The sequence below is a fragment of the Neolamprologus multifasciatus genome, chromosome 8 (assembly GCF_963576455.1).
Source record: "Neolamprologus multifasciatus chromosome 8, fNeoMul1.2, whole genome shotgun sequence".
NCBI classification, from domain to species: domain Eukaryota; kingdom Metazoa; phylum Chordata; class Actinopteri; order Cichliformes; family Cichlidae; genus Neolamprologus; species Neolamprologus multifasciatus.
In genome coordinates this window covers 29,827,979-29,846,344 of record NC_140446.1, presented here as the reverse complement: position 1 = coordinate 29,846,344, position 18,366 = coordinate 29,827,979, and the positions used below count along the sequence as shown (strand labels likewise).

The 18,366-nt window shown below is 42.9% G+C and overlaps 1 protein-coding gene across 6 annotated transcripts in view; it reads right to left on the bottom strand.

Annotated features, from left to right (window-relative positions):
- The window catches only part of tmem94 (transmembrane protein 94), a 51,341-nt gene that overhangs the window by 7,210 nt on the left and 25,765 nt on the right, over window positions 1-18,366 (bottom strand). For all 6 annotated transcript variants that reach the window (XM_085171279.1, XM_085171278.1, XM_085171281.1 and 3 more), the window contains 13 exons: window positions 7,923-8,025; window positions 7,604-7,812; window positions 7,096-7,277; window positions 6,558-6,690; window positions 4,672-4,787; window positions 4,461-4,560; window positions 4,234-4,342; window positions 3,445-3,634; window positions 3,276-3,353; window positions 3,095-3,180; window positions 2,919-3,000; window positions 1,874-2,043; window positions 1,633-1,727 (listed from right to left, as the gene is read on the bottom strand). In XM_085171279.1, the coding sequence (XP_085027405.1) occupies window positions 1,633-1,727; window positions 1,874-2,043; window positions 2,919-3,000; window positions 3,095-3,180; window positions 3,276-3,353; window positions 3,445-3,634; window positions 4,234-4,342; window positions 4,461-4,560; window positions 4,672-4,787; window positions 6,558-6,690; window positions 7,096-7,277; window positions 7,604-7,812; window positions 7,923-8,025 (1,653 nt within the window). The remainder of the gene's footprint in view (window positions 1-1,632; window positions 1,728-1,873; window positions 2,044-2,918; window positions 3,001-3,094; window positions 3,181-3,275; window positions 3,354-3,444; window positions 3,635-4,233; window positions 4,343-4,460; window positions 4,561-4,671; window positions 4,788-6,557; window positions 6,691-7,095; window positions 7,278-7,603; window positions 7,813-7,922; window positions 8,026-18,366) is intronic.

The window sequence follows — 18,366 nt, the reverse complement described above, 5'->3', positions numbered from 1 at the left end:
AACTACTTCTCTGAAAATGGGGCCCTATGTATAAGGCCACGTCCACATATAGGAGTCCACATGGGTTTGCACCTTTCGTCCACATGTGTACGGCGTTTTTGATCACTGAAAACTAAGATTTCTAAAAACTCCTGCCAGGGTGGAGGTTTTCAAAAACTCAGTTTTTGTGGACGAGAAAAACTGAGATTTAGTCATGCAACGTCAGAGGTGTGAGCCTCTTTTGACGTGACGTGACGTTATTGTTTACATGAGATTAATTTCTACAATTGCGGATATAGACTATAGACTATATAGACAAAATACTATTGCTGTTAATCTGCAGTTTTTACACACTTACATATACACACACACTTACTGTCCCTCCGTTTAGAAAGACAGAGGCGTCAGAGTGAACTTCGCACGTGGCTTATACATTCAACCAGTGTTGGGAAGGTTACATTTTAAAATGTATTCCACTACAGATTACAGAATACATGCCCCAAAGTGTATTTTGTAACATATTCCGTTACGTTATTCAATGAGAGTAACGTATTCTGAATACTTTGGATTACTTAATATATTATCATGCTTTAGAACTACATGAATGTACTATTGCTGTGATTTATTACTGAAGGTTACTCGCCATACCAATACCAACTAGATTTTTTAATCTTAATATAAATGAGTAAAAGTAGGGTGGACATTAGGTAAGGCTGCACTTTTTGCAGCGATCTCGTATAGAAAACTATTCCGCGTGTATAAAACAGGTCCGCGGCTTTGAACCGTAGTAAAGGGACCTCTGGCTAATACGGGCTCGTAGCCGAAAACTAGTTTTACTTTGTTGTGTCGGTCAACTTTGCAAGCGAGAGACAGAGAGAGGCGTTGAAAGGCTGCTTCAACGGAACTTATTGTTTTGGAGGAAAACACGAACACGGTGTACAGTCGAGTCTTAATAGCTTACTTACAACTGGGCTCGTCAGGCACTCTTTTTGGTTGCAGTGGTTATTATTTTTACGGCTCACAGACACATAACGGATATGACAGTCCAGTCTCTGCCTATTGCCTTCATTTTAAATACTTTTTTGAATAATAAAAAAATAAGATAAAAAATTCTTCACGTCATTAGTAGACATCCGCAAGTAGAGGTGACATGGGCTGTGAGATTGAGACACAGGCATTAGAGCCTCTTAATGCTTGTATTCTGAGTACCACCCTTTTAAACAGTAAATGTAACGGAATACAGTTACTCATATTTTGTATTTGAAATACGTAACGGTGGTACATGTATTCCGTTATTCCCCAACACTGCATAAAACACAGCCGCTGCCAAAAAATTTTTAATTTATGTATGCTGTATCCATTTAGTTCATTCCTAAGCTGTGAGTCTACACCAAGCTGTCTTTAGTTATTAACATTTGAAATGTTTTCCAAGTTTCAGATGATTTGGGCAAACCTAAGCTCCGAGAACAGAATAAAAATTGTTTTATGGTCCCGCAAATTGAACAGAGGGAGGAAAGGGGTTTTCATTTACTAAAGACACGCTCCAGTGGAATACTCTAAGATCCTGACTGCTGTTGTCATAGAGCTCAAACTGCTTTAAGACATCATAAAAATCTAAAGGACACTTGTACATATCTATGAAGGCGCTCTTACCTGTGTGCAAGACAAGAAAACCTGCCATGATCTTCTGTGTCATCAGCAGACCGTTAGACAGTTCAAAGAACCACTGAGGTGCACTAGGTGAAACGCTGCAGATATATGGAAATATATTTGTTTTTAACATGTTGCTTACTTGTTCCTCATTATTGCTAATCTAACTGCATTGTAATTGATTTTAGCATTAAGTCTATGAGTGGAACAGCTATGGACTGTTGCAGGTTATTGTTACTCCTACCTCTTTGCAAATATATTACAGGAGGCAGTGGTGTTGTCTGAGGAGTTCAGGTTGCAGTGTGACAAACTGCTCAGGCAGACCGCTTGTAGGCTAAACCCAAAGGCCAACAGGTAGGCACACATAGTCAGGCCAAACTTCAACAGGAAACAGCCAAGGAAGTAGTTCTGAGTCTGGTTAAAGAGGTTGGCAAACAGACATACACAAATTTATCCAAGATTTCAGTAGCTGATCTGGTAATGTAGCTGTTCCTTTTCAGATCACTTTATCAGCTAATGTTACAAAATAGCCATCAGATTCACATACGGCTAATTGTATCTTGCTTGCCAAAGTTATTGCTAGTAAGACAGCAAATACTAGCCTAGCCTGCCGAATTACTTCAATAGTTAATGTGATCCTTCATATGAACTTACCCATAAATTCTAAAGTCAAATGACTGAACAAAACAAAGATTTATAACCACTTTCTTCAGTAATACCGCAAAATATAGAATGGCTAGTTATTACTAGCTGTTGTAACTCTTTTACTCAGTGTGATTGTTTTTTAATGTCACTCTTAATTGATCTGTTATTGTATATTTTTCACATGTTCGTATGGGATATTGTATTTGTTTTAAATGTTATGTACTTGCGTGGTACATGTATTTTGACTTTTGTTGCCATGATGCCAGGTTTCTCTTGGAAATTAGATTTTTAATCTCAATGAGATTTTTTAACCTGGATAAATAAAGGACTAATAAAATAAAAAATAAAAACCAAGATATGCAACATGTATTTTGCAACAGTAGCTGCAACTTTGTTGTCATATGACTGATGCTGAGGTAAACAGTAGACGAAATAGTCCACCATTACAGTCTTGTAATTTGCCAGTTGTAACTGTTATGGTCGTGTCTATAATTAATTCTTTCTCTGAGGTTGAGCAGAGTTTCTTTAAGTAGATTTTGTTAAGCATTCATTTGAGTGTATACAGGAAATATATACACTGTGTGAACAATAAAAACCTGAATAATATTACATGAGTATACTCTATTTCTCATACTTGATACTACCTTCTTTGGGATTGCGTCCAGGTTCTTCCCTGTGGCAACTGTCATAACTGTGCTATCAGGTGGCTTTCCCAAAAGTGACACACTGCCAACAGAGAACAAATTAGAACCAGTTTCTTCACGAAACAACAAAATAACTATGAATTATTCGTTTCTAGATATTTACAGTATGTATGTACCTTAGCAGAGGGCAGCTGAAGCATGACACCCAGAGGATGTCAGTGGTGTTCATAGGAGGAGGAAGTTGAGCTAAACAGGCTAAGAACTGTAACACCAGAAGCACATCATGTAGTAAATTACACAGAAATAATGCAGTGTAAACAGGCACATCTTCAGAATTTATGAATCTTCCCTTCTCACCTGGATGATAACCAGACTGAGTTGACACTGCAGCAGAAAGAGGAAGCACTTGCGAATGCCATAGGTTGTGTGTCGTGCCTGCAACACATTCAGCCAAAGGTAGATACATTTATAAATGTAACATTACTCTTAGACTTATCGGGTACACAAGGGCCTGTGTGCATCTAACCTGTTCTATGAGTTTGACCATGCTCACACTCTCTCCTTGGTGGAAGGTAACAGAACAGCCCATGCTGTTGAGCTGTCCAGACAGCCTCAATGGAGACAGTCCTTCGACCTCTCCATTAAACCCTCCCCCAGTGGCATAGCCAAACGTCTCCCACAAACACTGAGATGGATACAAAGGGTCCAAAGCAATGCTGTAAAACAGAGAGGTCAGGTGGCGTGATTGTATGGCAATTTGTGCAGGATAGGGTGAACAGTAGTTGGATGCATTCAACACCCTTTAGTGTTAATGTAAATTATTTTAACATCAACAATCAGTAAAGCATAATCACACTGTAACAATATATGTTTTAGAAATGTTTAATATTGCATAAATAAACAAAATTAAGTCTGAAGCAATTACAAGCTCATTTTTTTGCTGATGAGTAAACCATCATCTCCAGCACACTGCAGTTGGTTGCAGTTGGATTAAGAGACTTGCATTGGATTTCTAAAACTATAAGTCACTTGCTTAAAGGAGACCTGTTTTATTCTAGTTTGGCCAGGTGCAGTATACAGGATACACTGTGGCATGAAAGTGTTTTTGAATTAATCTGCAAATATTCCAAATGATTCATTATCTCTTTGGTAGTCCTTGTTCTGCTTTGCAGCCTCAGTTAGTCCCATATTAGAAAAAGAATTACTGTAGCTAACTGCAGTCAGTGACAGAGTTGTGACAACCTACTGCAGAGGCAGTTGATTCTATGTTATTTAGTATGATTGTGCATATTCATATATTTTATTATTAGCGTACCTTAGGTCACTCTGAAGGAACAGGCGGCTATTGCGGAAATTGCCAGCGCTCCCCAGACAGCACGTAACCTCCCTGTTTTCCTGCATGATCGTGATCATTTCACACATGGCTGAAAGAAAGTGATAAGGGCATGTGGATCATTGGTTCACTTTTGTTAAACTTTACTCAGAATACTAAGTAGTAATGTACATCTTGTACACAATATGGTACCCAAAGATAAGACTTACTTTCAGGCGTACAGTCTGTGAAGAGTGGCACCAAAAGAGGCACATTATCAATGTTTTTCAAATGAGGACGAACCTGGTGGATCCCACGAGGTAACTTGGCCTTTACAAAATATATGGAAGCAATACATAAAACACAAGACTGAGCAGACTTTGCTTTGGCCTCTGTGGGCTAGAACAGTAGTTTCACTGGTTTTGATTAAGAGCAAATTACCCTGTTACAGTCCTCCAGGAAGCTGGGGACATCGCTATCTGTGGGCTGGAAACTGGCCAGGTCAGAGTGGGCTTCCTCTTCTGGTAGCAGGGGACCTTCTGCTTCATCCCGAGAATCTGTGTTACAGAAAAAATATAGTATGGCTTCCTCTACACTTATTAAGAAGCATTACTGAAAAAAACAAAAACAACAAAAAACACCAAAAGTACCAGATTTGTACATTTACTCATACACTCTTAAGATACACAGTATATTGCATACAGTATGTTGTATACAGCAGCGGTCCCCAACCTTTGCATCACGGACCGGTTTATGCCTGACAATATTTTCACGGACCGGCTTTTAAGGTGTCGCAGAAAAATACAACAAAATAAAACTAGTACAGGTACCGAAAAAAAGAAGATTTATTCATAACACACATGAAAAGACCCAGGAAAACCGAGTAAACGATAAAAACGATAACAAAATAACGCTGAAAACCGATAAAAACCCTGAAAACTATACATTTCACACCTGAGCCTCAACTCTCGCGGCCCGGTACCAAACGACTCACGGACCGGTACCGGTCCGAGGCCCGGGGGTTGGGGACCGCTAGTATACAGTACTAAACTGATTTTTTGCTGAGAAGGAACCCAATACTTTGAGAGAGGACACTGCAACTGTAAGTGGTTTTATAGATATAACAGAGATACGGCTGGGCTGCCATAAATTGCTTTACCTCATAGGAAAACATGCATTGCCAGCTGTTTTTCCTCCCACTGAGTTAGGGAGGGGACATTTAGTGTGTATGCGGCAGAGTGTGAAGCACTGAGAATTAAAAGTAGCACCTCATGGTTCTCAGCCAGAAAAGGGTGGAGGACCCACTCTGGGTCAGGGACGAGTTGCTGACCTAGGTAGAGAAGTTTAATTATCTCAGGGTCTTGTTCACGAGTGAGGAAAGAGGGGAGCAGGAGATTAACAGACAGACTAGTGCTTTAGCTGCAGTGATGCAGACACTGTACTGGTGCATCATGGTGAAGAGAGAGCAGAGCGGAAGTGGACAGCTCTTGATCTACCTTCATGAAATGTTTGACAGTTTGGGTAATTGTGTTCTTTCAGATGTGGTTGTACATTTAGATATTAGTTGCTTTTTTGCATTATCTCGTTATGTTGTTGTATCCTGTTACGTCAGTACCTAATAATTCTGTTTCTAGCGACACGAGAGACCTCACATTGGTTAATTGGAACGTAAAAGGTCTTGGACACGTGGTTATCTTCCTCAAAGAAACGCATGCTAGTGCAGCTGAGTAGCACAGGTTGAGAGCAAATTAGGTTTCTCAGGTTTTTCAGGCTCCATTTACTTATAAATCTAGAGGTGTGACGATCCTCATTTGTACAAATATTCTCTTTAGAGTGGAGGCCACAAAGGCTGATCCATATCATAGATACTTTTGGTTACTCTACCAAATGCTTTTCTAATTATTTATGCTCCTAATGTTGATACTCTTTTTGAGTTTTGATATTATTCCTCCATCTAATTCCAACATAGCAATTGGAGGTAGCGTCAACTGTTATCTTGAGCCCATTCTTGACAACCCACTCCCAATCATTTTCCACTACAGATTTTAAATGAGTTAATTAAATTAAAATATTTGGTGGATATTTGGAGATTTCCAATTATTCCAACTTTTGAAAGAGCCATGTTTTGTCCCTTTTGAATATTTATTGTAAATAAGACAGAAGTACTTTCTATTCGATTACTTGTTGGAATAATCAACAGTTTACTTGATTACTAAAATAATTGATAGCTGCTACACTATTAATGACTAAATATATAATCAGCCTTTAAAATTGTTCCCATTACTAATAACACGAATATTAACTAAACTTGTCAGAAACACAGGTACCTTGGTTCAAATCCTCATGCAGGGAGCCATGACTGGGGCTTGATGGAGCTCCATCACAGGGACCGTCTCCGTTTGGTGTCAGAGAGATATGACAGTTCCAGCCTGTCTCTAAACCCATCTTCTCTGCAAACACCTGCACAAATCCAAAGGAGCCGTCTCAAATTTATAGTAGATTACAGCAGTATACTAGACTATATATACACACACACACTACTATATAGTGGTATCCAGTATTTTAGTAGGTTTTTCCAAACAAATCCGACAATTTTCTTTAGGTCATAAACTGTGACCTTGTGTGAGAGCACACCTGTCTAAAGTGAAACACGCAATGTCATTTGCTGTTAGACCCTCATCAAATCTTTTTAGATGACGGAGAATAGTAATTAGCAGTAATTAAATAAGTTACCACCTTTGTCCTATTTGTGTGTACGTATGTAAATGAGCAAAAACTTATAGATAATAGAAATACTAAATAAATAAGTTAAAACTAAATAAGTAAGCTTTTAATTGCAATGATTAAGAGCTTGACTGTACTCACCTTGCTGCGGAGCTCATCCTCCATGGAAAAGTAAACAAAGCGGATGCAAGCAGTGACGAGGGCATCAATGAGACGGACCGTGTCTAGCCTTGCCTGGAACTGGGATGACACCATTCCCATAAAGATCTGCCCGCTTAGGGCCTGAACACAGTCGTCACGCTCCACACCCTCACCTATACCTTCTGTGAGCATGACGGGAAAGAAGAAAGAGGGTAACTAAACAATGTAACATCTGTCTAAAGTCAGAGAAATCTCTTTGTCCATCCAATTTTGCAATTTACAGTCACTTCCAAGACATGTAGAATCAAAACTTACTAACTCACTTGTATGCAGTGATTGCCAAGGAAGTAAAATGCATCTGTCCAAGTCATGGTCTTTGATAAACAAGTCAAACTACTGAACCTTGGATAACAGCAATTGCAGTGACAACATATTTCCTTTAATTCTTGCACAGTTTTGTCTTTTTCAAATGCAAAACCACCCATTTCATCTGTGTCACAGTCCATACCATCTGAGCTCCAGCTGTTCCTGCAGGAGTTGTGTTTGATGGGAGTCGTGGAGGGCAACTCTAGTCCAGAAAACAGACAGGGACCAGGAGCCAGTTCCATACATTTCCCATTCAGCTGGCTAGACAGAGATACTTGCATGGGTTTATACGCAAAAGCTGAGCAGTAACCTGATAGACAGGCACGTTGGTAGAAGTCCAGGACCTTCTTTCTGTGACACAGGAACCAAAGAATGAAATGAAAACTTTCCAAATTCACTGTGTGCATTTGGAAAGTGTAACTATGTTAACTTCAAGCACAAACAGAAAGCCAAAGACAGACCTGTCTGAGCCTGAGAGGGGGTAGATATCAGTTCCATCCCAGAAGTCAGTGCAGGCCTCCAGGATAAGGTCAGCTGAACCATGTGACAGCATCTGGACATTATCTAACAGTGCAAAAAAGCATTATCAAGAAGGAAAACAACAAAACACACTTTCTTTATGGTACTGTTTGGCCAAAGGGAGGATTGGACAGAAACATATACAGGAACATGGATTATGTGCAGGTTGTAGGAGCCATAATTAAATGTATTGAATTTTTTGATGATCACTGGGTTTTCATTTGTTTTGGTTGTTATGGTGAGGTGTAATGGGAGTCACGTGGGTGCTAGCGGTGACATTAAGAGGGCGTTGTCAGTCTGTCATTCACTGGTTTTGATTTTGACAGAGAGGAGGGCTGGGTAGCCGTAGTTTTTGTTGACCGCTGCACAACATGTTTCGTCTTGTTATATTAGAGCCTGTGACGTTGTAAGAGTCCAAATCGCGAGATGACATTACTCTGTAAACACTTTAATAAACAAGAAAACAATTCCACCTTTCGCATTATTGCGTAAACTTGACAGCGCGTTAGGCAAATAGGCGGGCTCCATCCCCGACCTCTAGCGACTGTGGAAGTCGCTACATCTTTAGTCAACAAAAAAACGGCATTCTGGAGAAGCAAGCCGCAAGCAGGATCAAAGAAATCAATCAAGGAACCTGAAAGACGCCAAGTAAGTGCAGTGCATCTGAATGAGTGAGCCAGCAGCACCGCCACACCTGACGCAATTCTGAGGAGCGCAGGTAAGAGTACCTGTGCATGTCTGGTTGTGGAAAAGGAAGCCACATTGCATTAGCGCTGAGATGTTTCAAGAAGAGACACTGAATGGAATGAATGTTGGTTAAATGTGCAACGTTTTTGGCTGCGCTCTTGGATTGATGTCTGCGCTGCGTCTTATTAATTATGCTGCTTGGATGACGTTCAAATGGACAATTAAAGTGCCGTTACGTTGAAAGGATTTTATGGTCAAAGTCTATTGTGGCTTCCAGTGGATATGTTTTAATGGATGATCACTGAGGATTAAAATAAAAAAATAAAAAAATCGAACAAACAAACGGGGAAAGTCATGAGTCAAACAGGTGGTGATGATTGTTCCTCTAATGATTTGGGGGGAAAGAGAGAAAGAAAAATGACTGGAAAGGCATTGTTGAATAAAATCGAAAAGTTACAAAATGAATGCAAAATATATGTCAATAAAATGAAAGGACTAATACAAAAAATGAAAGAGCTAATGCAACACAATGAAAATCTTTCTGAAATTAAGCAGTATGTGGTGGATTTAAAGGCACTGTGTGAAAAGGCTTCAAGTTCACATGTTGAGGTGTTGCCTTTGGTGCCAGAGAAAGAAGTATTAAAACAAGAGGAATGGTTTTCAAGAATCATGAAATACACCAATGTGTTTTTAAATGAAATTCAAAACTGGATAAATCAAAGAGAACAAAACCCTGCTGTTTGTCCAAAGCAAATCAATTTATTGGAAAACAATGTTGCATCAAATACTGAGATAAAAGTGGAGGATGATATCAAGCCAAGTGAAAGTGTTTCTAATGTTCAAAGCCACAAAACTTCTTCATCAAGATCATCAACTTCATCTGTTCGTATGAAAACTGAGGCAGAGTTGGCAGCTTTAATGATAAAGCAGAAATTATTGGATGAAAAACATGTACTGGAAGAAGAGGAGGAACGTCTTCGTAAAAGAAAGGAAAGGCTAAAGTTGGACACTGAAATTGCTGAAAAAATGGCAACAATAAATATCCTTAAAGCTCAAAGTATAACAAGCAAAAAAGGATCTTCAAAAGTTTCAGATGGAATGAATTCATACATTTCCAATGAAAGATCTAAACAAACCCTTAATGTTGATGTATTGGAATTTATACCTCACATTTCAAAATCCTGCTCCTCACATACAAGGTCTTAAATAATCAGGCCCCATCTTATCTTAATGACCTTGTAGTACCATATCACCCTATTAGAGCACTTCGCTCCCGCTCTGCAGGCCTACTTGTTGTTCCTAGAGTATTTAAAAGTAGAATGGGAGGGAGAGCCTTCAGTTTTCAGGCCCCTCTTCTGTGGAACCAGCTTCCAGTTTGGATTCAGGAGACAGACACTATCTCTACTTTTAAGATTAGGCTTAAAACCTTCCTTTTTGCTAAAGCATATAGTTAGGGCTGGACCAGGTGACCCTGAATCCTCCCTTAGTTATGCTGCAATAGATGTAGGCTGCCGGGGGATTCCCATGATGCATTGAGTTTTTCCTTTCCAGTCACCTTTCTCACTCACTATGTATTAACAGACCTCTCTGTATTGAATCGTATCTGTTATTAATCTTTGTCTCTCTTCCACAGCATGTCTTTATCCTGTCTTCCTTCTCTCACCCCAACCGGTCGCAGCAGATGGCCGCCCCTCCCTGAGCCTGGTTCTGCCGGAGGTTTCTTCCTGTTAAAAGGGAGTTTTTCCTTCCCACTGTCGCCAAAGTGCTTGCTCATAGGGGGTCATATGATTGTTGGGCTTTTCTCTGTATCTATGAAGCGCCTTGAGGCGACATTTGTTGTGATTTGGCGCTATATAAATAAAATTGAATTGAATTGAATTGAATTGAATTTCTGCAAGACAAAATTCATTGACTAATGCTGAAACTCAAAATAGGAGAAAAGAAAAAACCCAGGAATGTGTCATGCAACAAGCAGTGTTGACTGAATCTTCTCAAAATAAGCATCCTCGACAATATTCAGTTATTCCTTCAAACCCATCTGAAGCAAATGGACAAAATGACTGTCATACAAATGGTATGGTGGAACTGGAACCACGAAATGATGTTATTGGAATAATGACTAAACAAAATGAAATAACAACACTCTTAATCCAACAACAACAACAGCCTCTTTTCTTTACCAAAGAGAGAAATACCTCATTTTGATGGAGATCCACTTCAATATTATTCATTTATTAAAGCATTCGAGAATGCAGTTGAGTGCAATACAAAAAATAACAGTGATCGTTTATATTTTTTGGAACAGTACACAAGAGGCCATGCAAAAGAATTGGTGAGAAGCTGTCAACAAATGAACTCAGATCGTGGTTATCGCAAGGCAAAAATCACTGTTAAAGGAGCACTATGGCGATGAACAGAAGGTCGCAGCTGCATATCTGGACAAGGCACTTTCATGGCCATCGATTAAAACAGAGGAAGTAAAAGCTCTTCAGAACTACAGTTTGTTCCTCAGGGGATGCTGTAATGCAATGGAGGAGGTGCAGCATCTGAGTGATTTGGACATGCCTTCTAATATGGTGAACATTATTAAAAAATTGCCGTATAAATTTAGGGACAGATGGAGAAGCCATGTTTGTGACCTGCAAGAAAGGCATAAAAGAAGAGCCAAATTTATGGATATTGCAGACTTTTTGGAGAAGCAAATAAGAATATTAACTGATCCTGTATTCGGTAATATTCAAGATTCTCCGCTTTCTTTACCAACTAAAGGAATGAGTAAACCCAAGTATCAAGGCAGACCTCGAAATAAAGGAACAAGCTTTGCCACCACTATGCAAGCTGTGGAGAGTACACCTAAGCCTGCGGAAACGGAAATGAAAAATAATCAGGTTGGAAGGAACGTCTGTATTTGTTGTGGAGGAAGACACATGTTGGATGTATGTGCACAGTTGGGAAAAATGGCTCATGAGAAGAAGATAACCTTCTTAAAGGAAAATGGCATCTGTTTTGGCTGCTTGTGTATAGGAAACATCAGTAAAGATTGCCGTAAGAAGATTTCCTGTTCCAAATGCAGCCGGAAACATCCCACCATCCTGCACAAAGAAAGTTCACCTTCTGAAAGGACCGACAGGAACACGCAGCCGCATGTGAGTACATTGGTGTCGAGTGGTCTGATTTCTCAGACTTTATATCTAATTTAGTTCTGAGCTCAGATAAAATAATTATTGTGGGTGATTTTAACATCCATGTAGATGCTAAAAATGACAGCCTCAACATTGCATTTAATCTGTTGTTAGACTCAATTGGTTTCTCTCAAAATGTAAAAGAACCCACCCACCACTTTAATCACACTCTAGATCTTGTTTTAACATATGGCATAGAAACTGAACATTTAACAGTGTTTCCTGAAAACCCTCTCCTGTCTGATCATTTCTTGATAACATTTACATTTACAATAATTGATTACGCAGCAGTGGAGAGTGGACTTTATCAAAGTAGATGTCTTTCTGAAAGCGCTGTAACTAAGTTTAAGAATATAATCCAGCCACTATTATCATCGTCAATGCCCTGTACCAACACAGAGCAGAGCAGCTATCTGAACGCTACCCCAACAGAGGTCGATTATCTTGTTAATAATTTCACCTCCTCACTACGTACAACTCTGGATACTGTAGCTCCAGTGAAAACTAAGGTCTCTAATCAGAAGTACCTGACCCCGTGGTATAATTCTCAAACACGTACCCTAAAGCAGATGACTCGTAATCTGGAGAGGAAATGGCGTGTCACAAACTTAGAGGATCATCATTTAGCCTGGAGAAATAGTTTGTTGCTTTATAAGAAAGCCCTCCGCAAAGCCAGAACAGCTTACTACTCATCACTAATTGAAGAAAATAAGAACAACCCCAGGTTTCTCTTCAGCACTGTAGCCAGGCTGACAAAAAGTCAGAGCTCTTTTGAGCCAACCATCCCTTTAACGTTAACTAGTGATGACTTCATGAACTTCTTCACAAATAAAATTTTTATCATTAGAGAAAAAATTAACAATAATCATCCCACAGATGTAATATTATCAACAGCTACTCTTAGTACCATTGATGTTAAGTTAGACTCTTTTTCTCCAATCGATCTTTCTGAGTTAACTTCAATAATTACTTCCTCCAAACCATCAACGTGTCTTTTAGACCCCATTCCTACAAAACTGCTCAAAGAAGTCCTGCCATTGATTAATTCTTCGATCTTATATATGATCAACCTATCTCCAATAATCGGCTATGTACCACAGGCCTTCAAGGTGGCTGCAGTTAAACCTTTACTCAAAAAGCCATCCCTAGACCCAGCAGTCTTAGCTAATTATAGGCCAATCTCCAACCTTCCTTTCATATCAAAAATCCTTGAAAGAGTAGTTGTCAAACAGCTAACAGATCATCTGCAGAGGAATGGTTTATTTGAAGAGTTTCAGTCAGGTTTCAGAGTTCATCACAGCACAGAAACAGCTTTAGTGAAGGTTACAAATGATCTTCTTATGGCCTCTGACAGTGGACTCATCTCTGTGCTTGTCCTTCTTGACCTTAGTGCAGCATTCGATACTGTTGACCATAATATCCTATTAGAGCGATTAGAACATGCTGTAGGTATTACAGGTATTGCACTGCAGTGGTTTGTATCATATCCATCTAATAGACTCCAGTTTGTGCATGTAAATGGAGAGTCCTCTTCACACACTGAGGTTAATTATGGAGTTCCACAGGGTTCAGTGCTAGGGCCAATTCTGTTTACATTATACATGCTTCCCCTAGGCAGCATCATTAGAAGACATAGCATACATTTTCACTGCTATGCAGATGACACCCAGCTCTATCTGTCCATGAAGCCAGATAACACACACCAATTAGTTAAACTGCAGGAATGTCTTAAAGACAAAGACTTGGATGGCCACTAACTTTCTGCTTCTTAACTCAGATAAAACTGAGGTCATTGTACTCGGCGCTGAAAAGCTTAGAAATATGGTATCTAACCAGATTCTTACTCTGGATGGCATTACCTTAGCCTCCAGTAACACTGTGAGGAACCTTGGAGTCATTTTTGACCAGGATATGTCCTTCAACGCACATATTAAACAAATATGTAAGACTGCGTTCTTCCATTTGCGCAACATCTCTAAAATTAGAAATATCCTGTCTCAGAGTGACGCTGAAAAACTAGTTCATGCATTTATTACTTCCAGGCTGGACTACTGCAATTCATTATTATCAGGATGTCCAAAAAAACTCACTGAAAAGCCTTCAGTTAATCCAAAATGCTGCAGCAAGAGTACTGACAGGGACTAGAAAGAGAGAGCATATTTCTCCTGTTTTGGCTTCCCTTCATTGGCTTCCTGTTAAATCCATCCATCCATCCATCTTCATCCGCTTTATCCGGGGCCGGGTCGCGGGGGCAGCAGCCTAAGCAAAGAGGCCCAGACCTCCCTCTCCCCAGCTCATCCGGGGGAACACCAAGGCGTTCCCAGGCCAGCCGAGAGATATAATCTCTCCAGCGTGTCCTGGGTCTGCCCCGGGGCCTCCTCCCGGTGGGACATGCCTGGAACACCTCACCCAGGAGGCGCCCAGGGGGCATCCTTGTCAGATGCCCAAACCACCTCAGCTGGCTCCTTTCGATGTGGAGCAGCAGCGGCTCTACTCTGAGCCCCTCCCGGATGGCCGAACTTCTCACCCTATCTCTAAGGGAGATGCCAGCCACCCTTCGGAGGAAGCTCATTTCCGCCGCTTGTATCCGCGATCTCGTCCTTTCGGTCACTACCCACAGCTCGTGGCCATAGGTGAGGGCAGGGACGTAGATCGACCGGTAAATTGAGAGCTTCGCTTTTACACTCAGCTCCCTCTTCACCACGACGGACCGGTGCAGCGTCTGCATTACTGCAGCTGCAGCCCCAATCCGTCTGTCGATCTCCGGCTCCCTTCTCCCATCACTCGCGAACAAGACCCCGAGATACTTGAACTCCTCCACTTGGGGCAGGACCTCAGAGTGGGCACTCCACCCTTTTCCGGCTGAGAACCATGGCCTCAGATTTGGAGGTGCTGATCCTCATTCCCGCTGCTTCACACTCGGCTGCGAACCGCTCCAGTGCGAGCTGGAGGCCCTCACCCGATGAAGCCAACAGAACCACATCATCCGCAAAGATCAGAGATGAGATCCTGAGGCCACCAAAGCGAAAGCCCTCCGCCACTTGGCTGCGCCTAGAAATCCTGTCCATAAAAATTATGAACAGAACCGGTGACAAAGGGCAGCCCTGGCGGAGCCCATCACCCACCGGGAACGAGTCCGACTTATTGCCGGCAATGCGAACCAAGCTCTTGCAACAGTTGTATAGGGATCGAATGGCCCGTAACAAAGGGCCAGACACCCCATACTCCCGCAACACCTCCCACAGGACACCCCGAGGGACACGGTCGAATGCCTTCTCCAAGTCCACAAAACACATGTAGACTGGTTGGGCAAACTCCCATGCACCCTCAAGTATCCTCGAGAGGATGAAGAGCTGGTCCAGTGTTCCGCGACCAGGACGAAAACCGCATTGTTCCTCCTGCATCGGAGGTTCGACTAGCGGACGAACTCTCCTTTCCAGCACCCTGGCATAGACTTTCCCGGGGAGGCTGAGGAGTGTGATCCCCCTGTAGTTGGAACACACCCTCTGGTCCCCCTTCTTAAAGATGGGGACCACCACCCCGGTCTGCCAATCCACGGGTACTGCCCCTGATCTCCACGCAACATTGCAGAGGCGTGTCAACCAGGACAGCCCTACAACGTCCAGAGCCTTCAGGAACTCGGGGCGGACCTCATCAACACCAGGGGCTCTGCCACCAAGGAGTTGTTTAACTGCCTCAGTGACCTCGCCCCCGGAAATTGGCGGGTCATTCCCCTCATCCCCAGACTCTGCTTCCTCCTCGGAAGACGTGTCAGTGGGATTAAGGAGGTCCTTGAAGTATTCCTTCCACCGCCTGACAATTTTCTCAGTCGACGTCAACAGCGCTCCGCCAGCACTATACACAGTGCAGGTAGAGCACCGCTTTCCCCTCCTGAGACGCCTGACGGTTTGCCAGAACCTCTTCGAGGCAGTCCGAAAGTCTTTTTCCATGGCCTCTCCGAACTCCTCCCACACCCGAGTTTTTGCTTCAGCCACTGCCCGAGCCGCATTCCGCTTGGCCTGACGATACCTGTCGGCTGCCTCCGGAGTCCCACAGGCTAACCAAGCCCGATAGGACTCCTTCTTCAGCCTGGTGGCTCCCTTCACCTCTGGTGTCCACCATTTGGTTCGGGGATTACCACCACGGCAGGCACCAACCACCTTGCGGCCGCAGCTCAATGCAGCAGCTTCGGCAATGGAGGCGCTGAATATGGTCCATTCGGACTCAATGTCCCCCGCCTCCCTCGGAATGCTGTTGAAGCTCTGCCGGAGGTGCGCGTTGAAGATCTCGCGGACTGGGGCCTCTCCTAGTCGTTCCCAGCACACCCTCACTACGCGTTTAGGTGCACCAGGTCTGTCCAGCGTCCTCCCCCGCCACCTGATCCAACTCACCACCAGGTGGTGATCAGTTGACAGCTCAGCCCCTCTCTTTACCCGAGTGTCCAGAACATATGGTCGCAGGTCTGGTGATACGATTACACCTGCCCGGGATAGGGTTACCGGGGCCCCGCCCTGGAGCCAGGCCCGGGGAGGGTGCCCGAGGGCGAGCGTCTGGTGGCCGGGCCTTAGTCCATGGGGCCCGGCCGGGCACAGCCCGAAGAGGAGACATGGGCCCATCCTCCCGCAGGCCCACCACCCGCAGGAGGCGCCATAGGGGTCGGGTGCATTGTGTGCCGGGTGGCGGCCAGGAGCGGAGGCCCTGGCGGACTGACCCCCGGCTGCCAAGACTGGCAATAGGGGCATGGAATGTCACCTCTCTGGTGGGGAAGGAGCCTGAGTTAGTGCGTGAGGTTGAGAGGTACCGGCTAGATATAGTCGGGCTCACCTCTACGCACGGCTTGGGCTCTGGAACCAGTCTCCTGGAGAGGGGCTGGACTCTGTCTCAGTCTGGAGTTGCCCCTGGTGAGAGGCGGCGGGCCTCTGGATTCTGTTAAATCCAGAATTGAATTCAAAATCCTGCTCCTCACATACAAGGTCTTAAATAATCAGGCCCCATCTTATCTTAATGACCTTGTGGTACCATATCACCCTATTAGAGCACTTCGCTCCCGCTCTGCAGGCCTACTTGTTGTTCCTAGAGTATTTAAAAGTAGAATGGGAGGCAGAGCCTTCAGTTTTCAGGCCCCTCTTCTGTGGAACCAGCTTCCAGTTTGGATTCGGGAGACAGACACTATCTCTACTTTTAAGATTAGGCTTAAAACTTTCCTTTTTGCTAAAGCATATAGTTAGGGCTGGACCAGGTGACCCTGAATCCTCCCTTAGTTATGCTGCAATAGATGTAGGCTGCCAGGGGATTCCCATGATGCATTGAGTTTTTCCTTTCCAGTCACCCTTCTCGCTCACTATGTATTAACAGACCTCTCTGTATTGAATCATATCTGTTATTAACTTCTGTCTCTCTTCCACAGCATGTCTTTTATCCTGTCTTCCTTCTCTCACCCCAACCGGTCGCAGCAGATGGCCGCCCCTCCCTGAGCCTGGTTCTGCCGGAGGTTTCTTCCTGTTAAAAGGGAGTTTTTCCTTCCCACTGTTGCCAAAGTGCTTGCTCATAGGGGGTCATATGATTGTTGGGTTTTTCTCTGTATCTATGAAGCGCCTTGAGGCGACTTTTGTTGTGATTTGGCGCTATATAAATAAAATTGAATTGAATTGGTCTTACAGGGGCTGGAGACCAGGACTGTAAACTGCCCATTGTGCCTGTCCAAGTAAAGTCAAAGAAAGGAAGCAACATTATTACAACATATGCTTTTTTGGACCAAGGGAGCACAGCAGTTTTCTGCACTGAGAGTCTGATGCGCAGACTACACCTTGAGGGAAGGAAAGGAAACATCCTCCTCAGAACCATGGGCCAAGAAAGAATTGTGAGCAGCAACACTTTATCAGGACTGGAGGTTGCTGCTTTTTGTGGTGACGAATTTCTGGAGCTGCCAAAAGTATACACACAGGAGTCCATGCCTGTGCATAAAGGAAATATTACAACACCAGGAGATATTGAAGGATGGGCACATTTAAAACACATAAACTTGCCTCAAATAAATGCAGGAATCGAGCTTCTGATTGGAACCAACATTCCTAAATTGGAATGGAGCGTGGTGAAGAGATACGGTGTTATATTCACTTGCCTTGCTATCCGTGCTGTTCACATTGAGGTTGCTCCATCACTGGATACTGACTCATTCATTAATGCATTCAGACGTTTCAATGCAAGAAGAGGTCAGGTTCGAGAACTGCGTTCTGACAATGGAACCACTTTTGTAGGTGCTGAACGTGAACTTAGAACTGCCATTGAACATTGGAACCAGGCGAAAATCAATGACGTCTTTCTGCAAAAGGGAATTAAATGGACCTTTAATCCACCTGGAGGTTCACATCACGGTGAACCTGGGAGCGACTGATAAGACTGGTTCGAAAAGTACTTAATTCCATAATGAAAGTACAAAACCTGGATGAAGAAGGTCTTCATACAGTACTTTGTGAGGTTGAAGCCATCATTAACAGCCGCCCAATTACCAAAGCCT